Genomic DNA, 10,100 nt, shown 5'->3' with positions numbered 1-10,100 from the left:
GAAAAAACAATTCCATGGCTCCTCTCGTACAAAAGTTGATCAAATAATGGGCTAGTTACTTTTCATTACTGTATTTTATTGTGTCCTCCTAAAGTGACAATGACTCAGTCATGAGGCACCAAAGACTCTCTCCCTCACACTCTCTCTCTCTCACACACACACGCGCACGCACACACTTTTTTTTTTTTACCGTATTATCCACCGTATTTTATCTAAGCTGTGTTATTTATACTGTCCAAATACCTCTTAATAACTTTGATGCTTTGGTAAAATAGTTTTTGAAACGTTCATGCAAATAAAGCAAAACAAATCCCCCCCCCCGCTCTCTCTCTCTCTCTCTCTCTCTCTCTCTCTCTCTCTCTCTCTCTCTCTCTCTCTCTCTCTCAAAGAGAGGGTTAAAAACAGCAGTCGCGCTGCTGAGTCGCATCACACAACTTGTTGCTCGAGCTTCAGCATCTCCACAGCAGATGTGCAGCTTTTAGATTATACTAAAACCAGAAAAAGTGCTAAAATGAGAGCCGTGTGTGTTTGGTTATGTGTCGTGCTCTGGGTGGGCAGCCCTGCAGCAGCGGGACACCGACTCAACGACTCCTCACTTCTGGAAGAGGGGATGTTTTCTTACACGGCGCATTTACTCAACGTTTCGGGGCAGTTGGGTAACCGGACTTCTGCACTTTTCCTCATGGACTTTGACGAGGGGATGTTGGAGGACTGGCGCTCTCTGGCCAGCAAGAAGCGCCGCGACGGGGAGTCGCAGGACGGCGGAGTCAAGGCGCTGCTGGTGGCTGCATACTCTCTGATCATCGTGATCTCCTTGTTCGGGAACACTCTCGTGTGCCATGTGGTGGTGAAAAGCAAGCGCGCCCTGTCCGCCACCAGCTTGTTTATTATGAACCTCGCTGTGGCGGATATCTTCATCACTGTCCTCAATACGCCATTCACCCTGGTAGGAGCACCTTTCACCATACCAGTGACGTGCGGTCAGGGGAGGCAGGTGTGGCAGCCCAGGCGAAAAAAAAAAAGAGTACTTTTTTGTATTTAAAATATACTGACATTTTCAATTGTACACTGCAAATATACTATCAAAAATTTTTACTTTCTGTAAATATATAAAAAGTGTACAAAAGTTACGCTTTCACCTATTTTCAAAATTCAACTTTTAACACACTTTAAAATAATTGTACTGTAGTATACTTTCAAGAAATATATTATAAGAAAAATATACTTTAAGTGAAAGTTCTGTGCAATTACTTAAATGTACTTCATTGAACTTTGTTTTCCAACATTTTTTTTTTATATTTCAAAATGTATGCTCTAAATTACCATTTAAACAAATGCACCGAATGCACATTTTTAAATTATTTTGATATCTTGCCGTTTTAGTACATCTTATTCATGCTTATATTTCAGTACATTATGTGTATATTTCTATCAATTATTATTGATTATGTGTATTAGAAGAATGATGCACCGAAAGCCCCTTTATAACCTTTCCAAATGTTTAAATTATCAAAATTGTATAAAGTACACAAATAGCTACACTCATAATCATTAAATAATATTTTAGTAAAGTAAAATGTAGCTGAAATGTATGAAATCAAAAGTGTATTCATTCAAACACATAAACATTACGTAAATATGCTTTAGTATAACCTGAATGTAGACAAATCAAGTAAACAACACTTGACTGAATCATCAATTGAAGCTCTGTGTAAGGAAACGTGACTTCACCAACGTGACACATGACTCTGAGCGTGGACTTGGCATTCTGATCAGATTCTGACCGACCGAGCAGGACCAAGTTATAAGGTAAGTCCAATCATTTGCCATCTTAAGTAACATGCTATTTTAGAAGTATTTGTTTTGCAAAGACGGATATGGTTCTTTTGACAATTATATTTGAGAGGTTGGTGAATTTAGGTTAGTGCATGTCCGAGGATGCTGAATGGCCTGCTATGTGAGTTAGCATGAGCTAGCGGCTTTGGCGCCAGTTAGCATAGTTGCGCTGATTGTGAAATACTCTGGCTTCGTCTCAATGTTGCTTCCAAAGCAGAGGACCTTCGGTAGAGAACACTCTGCTTGTCAAGCTGCTGCCGCTCAGGCTGCGTGCGTCAATAGCTAACTTCCACCATGTGGCTATAGTCACATCAGTTCGCTAACAATTGCTATCTGGCTCAGCACTAGCTAGAAACACAGCGTGAAAGGTAACAATGCTGCTTGTAGTGCACTGCGGGGCTTGTCGCAACTCGCGCCTGATACTAGGCTTCGTTTTTCGGAACCCCATCTGCTGCTAATGGTTATCTAGACTACCGCCAGTTATGCTAATGCTGCTCAGGCTGCGTCATTAACACAAGCTACCTACATCTTAACCGGCTGGCACCTGCTGCTCGAGCTCGGCACGAGCTAAACTAAATCAACAAAGTAGCTCACGTCTTGTCCAGGCAACCTCTCAATTCCTAATAGGTACAGTTGTGGTCAAAAGTTTACATACACTTGTAAAGAACATAATGTCATGGCTCTCTTGAGTTTCCAGTTATTTCTACAACTCTGATTTTTCTCTGATAGAGTGATTGGAACAGATACTTCTTTGTCACAAAAAACATTCATGAAGTTTGGTTTTTTCATGACTTTATTATGGGTTAAAAGAAAAAGTGACAAAATCTGCTGGGTCAAAAATATACATACAGCAACATGAATTAGCAATTTTGGTGACTTAGAAAGTTGTGTCAATGAAATGAGCTTCATAGCATGGCCTCTTAACTTCTTGTGAGTGATTATGAGTGACTACAACTGGTGACTTCTCTGAGGCCATTTAAATAGGGCTCATTGGATACAAACGCCCACAAACGCTACAATGGGAAAGTCAAAGGAGCTCAGCATGGATCTGAAAAAGCAAATCATTGACTTGAACAAGTCAGGAAAGTCACTTGGAGCCATTTCAAAGCAGCTGTGGGTCCCAAGAGCAACAGTGCAAACAATTGTTTGTAAGTATAAAGTGCATGGCACTGTTTTATCACTGCCACGATCAGGAAGAAAACGCAAGCTATCACCTGCTGCTGAGAGAAAATTGGTCAGGAGGGTGAAGAGTCAACTGAGAACCACCAAAAAGCAGATCTGCCAAGAATTAGAAGCTGCTGGAACACAGGTGTCACTGTCCACAGTCAAGCGTGTTTTGCATCTCCATGGACTGAGAGGCTGCCGTGCAAGAAGGAAGCCCTTGCTCCAAAAGCGGCACCTTAAGGCTCGACTGAAGTTTGCTGCTGATCACAGGGACAAAGATAAGACCTTCTGGAGGAAAGTTCTGTGGTCAGACGAAACAAAAATCGAGCTGTTTGGCCACAATGCCCAGCAATATGTTTGGAGGAGAAAAGGTGAGGCCTTTAACCCCAAGAACACCATGCCTACCGTCAAGCACGGTGGTGGTAGTATTATGCTGTGGGGCTGTTTTGCTGCCAATAGAACTGGTGCTTTACAGAGAGTAAATGGGATAATGAAGAAGGAGGATTACCTTCAAATTCTTCAAGATAACCTAAAATCATCAGCCCGAAGGTTGGGTCTTGGGCGCAGTTGGGTGTTCCAACAGGACAATGACCCCAAACACACATCAAAAGTGGTAATGGAATGGCTAAATCAGGCTAGAATTAGGGTTTTAGAATGGCCTTCCCAAAGTCCTGACTTAAAATCCCATTGAGAACATGTGGACAATGCTGAAGAAACAAGTCCATGTCAGAAAGCCATCAAATTTAACTGAACTGCACCAATTCTGTCAAGAGGAGTGGTCAAAGATTCAACGAGAAGCTTGCCAGGTTTGCCAAGCTTGTGGATGGCTACCAAAAGGGCCTAATTGAAGTGAAAATGGCCAAGGGACATGCAACCAAATATTAGCACTGCTGTATGTATATTTTTGACCCAGCAGATTTGATCACTTTTTCTGTTAACCCATAATAAAGTCATGAAAGAACCAAACTTCATGAATTTTTTTTGTGACAAAGAAGTATCTGTTCCAATCACTCTATCAGAGAAAAATCAGAGTTGTAGAAATAACGGGGAAACTCAAGAGAGCCATGACATTATGTTCTTTACAAGTGTATGTAAACATTTGACCACAACTGTAGGTTAAGATCTTCCAACTGTATATTAATGTGTTCCATTGGTTCTCTCATATACAGCACACCTTGGCTGGCAGCACAGTGACAGTTTCAAAGAGGGCCTTCCTGCGGCTTAATCGATCACGCATGACCCTTTTTTGCCAGGAGCTGGCTGCCCTGGTGTTCACAAAGGAGGTCCTTCCACTGTCCACCCTGACTGGGAAGTCTGGGAAAGTGGGACCTTCTAAAAGACAACTGGACGTTGCCAAAGTGCAGGCCAAAACAGGTAGGTAATTTGAGTCGTATGTAGACAATTTAAGGCTTCTGTGATTTATAAAGCAGCAGGATCACATGTTCGTGGTAAACACGCCACCAGTGATGAAATATGTTTGACCTGCACTGGTAGGAATATTAGCATATCATATTGATATAGTTCCTCAATGTTAATCCTGATTTACTGTTCAAAAAATAATATTGGTTCAACAGGATTTCCTGTGTAGTCAAAATAGAAGAAAATGTTGTATGAATATGCTGTGACATCATCTCTCGTATCTTCTCTTAACAGATGCTGTTATTAAAGAGTTTCCGCAGACGAGTGCCTCGGCCGTGCGAGCGGCCATCAGACGGAAATGAACGAGCAGTTCAACCAAAAGAAAGGAACATAACGTGGATCATGTTTGTGTTTCTATTTAGTGAGCGAGAGTCTGCAGCGGTGCAATTCTTTTTGATGGTTCAGTGTTCTTCTGTGTTTTAATCTGAAACATGGTCATTCTGTTTTGTTTAGTAAAACATGTACCATGTAAACTTAAATCAGAAAATGTTTTGGTCTTTTAAGTATATTTCTCGAAAATGCATTATATTACAATTATTTGAAAGTGTGTTTAAAGTTTTAATTTGCAATTTGTTAGATTTACGATGTTGGTACATTTTATATATTTGCAAATAGTACAATTCTTGGCAGTGTATTTGCAATGTACTATTATAAATATAATATATTAAGAATATATTTGAAATTCAATAAAGTGTTTTTGATTACTATCTGGGAAGTTCAGTCAGTATTTAGGATATTGGTAATACATTTATAATATTGTAATGTATAATAGTATGTAGTGTACAAAGTAATATAGCATAGTAATAAGAAAGTGTGCTTTCTTAGTAATTGGAATAAGCCAAGAGTATAACTTTTGGTATACTATTACCACAATATGAATATATTAATATTGTAATGTTTACATATTTGTAAAACACTCCTAATATATTTCAAATATACTGAAAAAAAAGTATAATTTAAGTTGGCTATCAGCATGTATATTAGTACATACACAGTCATGTATTTACATTGTACTAAGTATACTTTAAGTTGTTCCAATTTCGCACAAAAAATATACTAAATACACTTAAGATTGTCCATAACTACTATTTAATCACAACTAAAATATATTAAGTACAAAATAAGTTGTTCCAAAATAGCACTCTTTAAGTATACTGATGATTAGTAGGGCTTCAAGAATACTCAAGTATGCTAAGATTAAATATATTTAGCATATTTATTTTTCACCTGGGCGGCCGGCTGACGAGTGAGCAGGGACCGTCTACAAAGTGCAATGCGGAAAATGCATACTACAGCAATATTCAATAACTTTACTGTCATGCAGTATAATGGAACCAAAATCACTTCACACATCAATGGGCTTCTCCTTGTACCACAGCTGTTATTTTGGTAAAATATGCTTTTAATAGATTTTTGTGAATTATTATTGGAAATACTTTTCAATAACTTTACTGTTATATACTGTAGTGCAGTGTTTTTCAACCTTTTCTGAGCCGCGACACATTTTTTTTACATTAAAAAGATCCCGCGGCACATCAACAACCAAATAAGTTGTGAAATGATACCTTTAAGCATAATACAGCAGGCGTATGCCAGGCGTGTCAAAATCAATCACAGAGAGGGCCAAATTTTTAAATTGGGACTACGTTGAGGGCCAAATAGGGTCAACATTTAATAAACAGGATAGAAGGGATATTGGACAAAGTGCAAGAAGAATAGATGTTTAGGTAGGCTACATTCTTTTATGCATACATACCAGAGCCAGATGTTTGGCATCTTCTCTTGGCTGCCAGTTCATTATCTGGGGTTAGGTTCTGTGCTGTGGAAACCCTCAAGATGAATGTGAAGGTTAGGAATAGGGTTAGTGAGATAACTCCTGTGTGGGTTTTTGTTCATCTTCATCACAGAAAAAAGCTGCTCTCACAGGTATGTGCTTTCAAACATGTAGAGCATTTGAGCAGCATGTAGGCGGAGTTGAGGCATCGCTTTTGGGATGAAGTTCCAAGTTCTATCAGTTCCAATTGGATGTGCACAGGTGCTCTTTCCACGTCAACTGCAAACGGATTGCTGAGCAGTTCAGATTTAAATTTCTGAGCTGCAAAGTCGGCAAATCGCTGGGTGAACTCTGTGCCAAGTGCGCCCAGTTTATCAGCAAAATGCGCAGTCGGAAGCGGTGGAGACACGGTTTAGCTCTCACTGCATCATACATGTCTGTGATCACACGTCCCAGTCCCTGAAGCTGGAGGTTTAGCGCAGTGAGATGCTTTGTTATGTCGCACAAAAAGGCCAGCTCACATCGCCACTTTTCGTCCCGGAGCTCTGTGGTGTGGCGGTCCAGTTATGATAGACGTATGATTCTCGCGGGTCGGATATAATTGTACCGAGGGTCGGAATATTTCAGTTTGACATGTCTGATATATGCTGACAATTTAATGACAAGTCTCTCAATTTGTTGATCCTTACTAGGCTTTTCATCTGGGTTAGAATGTTGTCCAGGGCAGGGACGTGTGGTCAGGGGAGGCATGTCATCATGAAAAGTAAAAAACAAATAATGCTAAAATAAAATAAATATTAATATGTCTTTACTGATCTGTGCTATAAATGTAATTTCACGCATTTTTATAATCCAAATCGCTGAATTAGCGCATGTCCTGTTCAAACAGAGAGAAGACACACGAGGTGAGGCAGCGACGAGCTGTGCCTCAGATTGCGCAATCCCTCACTAACTGGGTTGAGCGCATGCCTTTTGCTTTGTCATTGTTTGTCACCACTGTAATATTTGTAGACACTTTTGTTATATGTCCTTTCTTTCCATAGAATAGGTAATGTATTTCACGTATGTGTAGAACCCAGTGGCGGGCCATGCATTTCATACCTGGGCCTTCAGTGCTGTCCTACTACAGTTGAACCACCTAATAACCTCATTGTGATGCCAGCATGACGGGATGCTTCGTCATTAGCGAATGCATATAGTCAAAATCAATGTAATTAACACAATGACAAGAACAAACTCACAAGAACCAGTCACATATATTTAAATAACAAAGCAGGTAGAATAACATAAAACCCAAATAACACGACTCAACAGGCCTCTGCACATTCCAGCAAAAATGTGGCGCTAAAACACGCATTCCGCCACACACTCAAGGACACGGGCCATTCAAATATTATTCACATTGAGAGGAACACTATATCAGAAAAATTAACACAATAGTAACGCTACTGCAGATGTAATAACAAAAGCAGTTCACTTACCAAAGCTGCTGTTCACTATCTAAAGACAAAGTATATCCTGCTTTCTTTGTTAATAAAGAGTTTAATGACACGGTTGTACAGTACATCGGTGCGGTTCAGTTCCAGTAAAAGGTCCTTCTCGATTCATGGACGCCAGTGATGGCAGTCGAGCCTCCCCAGTTGTATTTCTTAAATACATTTTAATGCGTTTGAGGGCTGAACATGTCCGCTCGACAGAGGCAGTATTGGGATTGTCACTGCCAAACATGCCAAAACGCTAAAAATGTAATGCCACGTAAAAACTTCTTACATATCTTTAAACTTGAACTCTTACTGCTACAAAGTTCTGCTAGCTAGTTTCACAACAGTCAGACTAGCCCACTGACCAATCAAGCTTCATGTTAATGCTGACTTACTTGTTGGCCAGCTCAGTGACATGCGGTGAGGTTCGTGGCTGGTGAGGCACTGACACTACATAAGTCAGATTTACAAATATATGAACCCAATAGAGAAACTTAAATCACCATTCAATTGGCAGCTTGCACATTGACTACTGGTTGTTTTTCATATCAGCATTATTTACACACACATAGGTAAGGTACATATTTGATTACACCGGGAGCGTGTGCGCTGCGATCTGCCCCACCGATCTGCCCCACCAACCTACCCCGCGATCTGCCCCACCGGGAGCGTTTCAGAAGCGGAGAGCTCGCGGGCACCACCCGCGAACATCGTGAGATTCCGCGATAATCTGTGTAACAACCACGGATGTATAAAGAGAACAACAAACACATAAAAGGTTACTTTACCTGTCCGACGTTGAATTGCTGTTGATTTGTTCATACTTCCTTGTTTTTTGAGACATTTTTAAGCTTGGATATATAATCTTACATTCTTGTGGTCAAAGCAAAATATAAGAAGAGAAGTGTAGAAGAAGAGCAAAGACAGAACAAGCATAAACCCGACCCGTGGGCTCTAGCACGCCCTCTTCTTTGAGGCAGAGTAGTGTTTGCCTCCCCTGTGTGCTTTTTCACTGCGGTTTAATGTCAGATCAGCAACACTAAATATGTTCTACACAGACGGCAAATACATTACCTATTCTATGGAAAGAAAGGACATATAATAAAAGTGTCTACAAATATTACAGTGGTGACAAACAATGAGAAAGCAAAAGGCACGCGCTCAGCCCAGTTTGTGAGGGATTGCGCAATCTGAGGTGAGGCACAGCTCATCTCTGCCTCACCTCATGTGTCTCCTCTGTTTGAACAGGACATGCGCTAATTCAGTGATTTTGATTATAAAAATGCTTGAAATGATTGGAATCATACAGAAATTACATTTATAGCACAGATCAATAGAGAAATATTAATATTTATTTTATTTGATCATTATTTGTTTTTTACTTGTCATGATGACAGGTGAGGCCCTGCCTCCCCTGGCCGCACGTCCCTGGGCCAGCTAGAAGGCTCTGACATGTCAGAGAATACGCCCAACATGTCAAACAAAAAATCTGATTGGTTGAAGACTATGACAATTAACAATATCGTCCCCATTCACTTAAACTGCAAAGGGATTCACAGGCCTCCGGGCAGATTTTTCTACCTAGAGACAGCATAGGGGTGAAATCTGATTGGATAAAAGCTCTACTTAAAACATGCTGCGCTGGAAGCAGCACAACTGAGGAAGACAGTAGCTGGGTCATTCTACAGAAATGGTGGAATCTAGGTAGTACAGATCTGCTGAGATGTATTTCTACTTACATACCAAAAACGTATTGTATAACATTAACTAACTTCTACACTTAATGAATCCACAAAACATTGAGCTTAATGTATTTTTATTATTTTTATATATTTTATTAAATAATTCATGTCCGGTTTATTTGTCATTGGTGTTACCTATAGTGTAAACAACATTAAATGTTTAGAACATTTTTTTTGTCATAACAACCTGAAAATGAAGCCTGACACATCATATAATATTCAGAAAATTCAGATTTTTTTGATATTGAAGTGTTTATTGGACCTTTTAGTCAAAACATTTTTTTACATATATATTTTTTTTGTATCACATTTGATACATCAGGCATATTTATCAATTTATTGATCACAACAATGTTTATTTTAGAAACAATAACTAGTGATGTTCATTGCTTTTTGAACATTTGGAACATTTCAGTTGGTTTGGTTCTTATTTTTTCCCAAACAGCAACCTTTTTACAACCTGTTTGTTTCGCCTCATGGCAGTCAAAACACAGTTTCTGTCCTTGTTCAGGCAAAGATGGACTTTACATTTCCCACAGTAGACATGGGAGAAGTGATTGCATGTGCAGTGCTTGCATCTGATTGTTTACTCTGAATTTCTTTTTAAAAATTTATTAATTAGCAATATATCAAAAGATTATGATAGCCAAGAATTTTTTTTATATATAAAAAACATAGATTTCC

General features: G+C 39.5%; 1 protein-coding gene across 1 annotated transcript in view; it reads left to right on the top strand.

The window, feature by feature from the left end:
* Positions 1 to 511: 511 nt before the first annotated feature.
* Positions 512 to 10,100, top strand: part of LOC137866393 (G-protein coupled receptor 83-like) — a 30,830-nt gene continuing 21,241 nt past the window's right edge. The window contains exon 1 of the mRNA XM_068702266.1: positions 512 to 946. Within this exon, the coding sequence (XP_068558367.1) occupies positions 512 to 946 (435 nt within the window). The remainder of the gene's footprint in view (positions 947 to 10,100) is intronic.

The sequence above is a fragment of the Cebidichthys violaceus genome, unplaced genomic scaffold, assembly GCF_023349555.1.
Source record: "Cebidichthys violaceus isolate CVI_PGR_0920_01 unplaced genomic scaffold, fCebVio1.0.p SCAF_82, whole genome shotgun sequence".
In the NCBI taxonomy this organism is placed as follows: domain Eukaryota; kingdom Metazoa; phylum Chordata; class Actinopteri; order Perciformes; family Stichaeidae; genus Cebidichthys; species Cebidichthys violaceus.
Note: the sequence above shows the minus strand (reverse complement) of the source record. Positions and strands in the feature narration are given on the sequence as shown.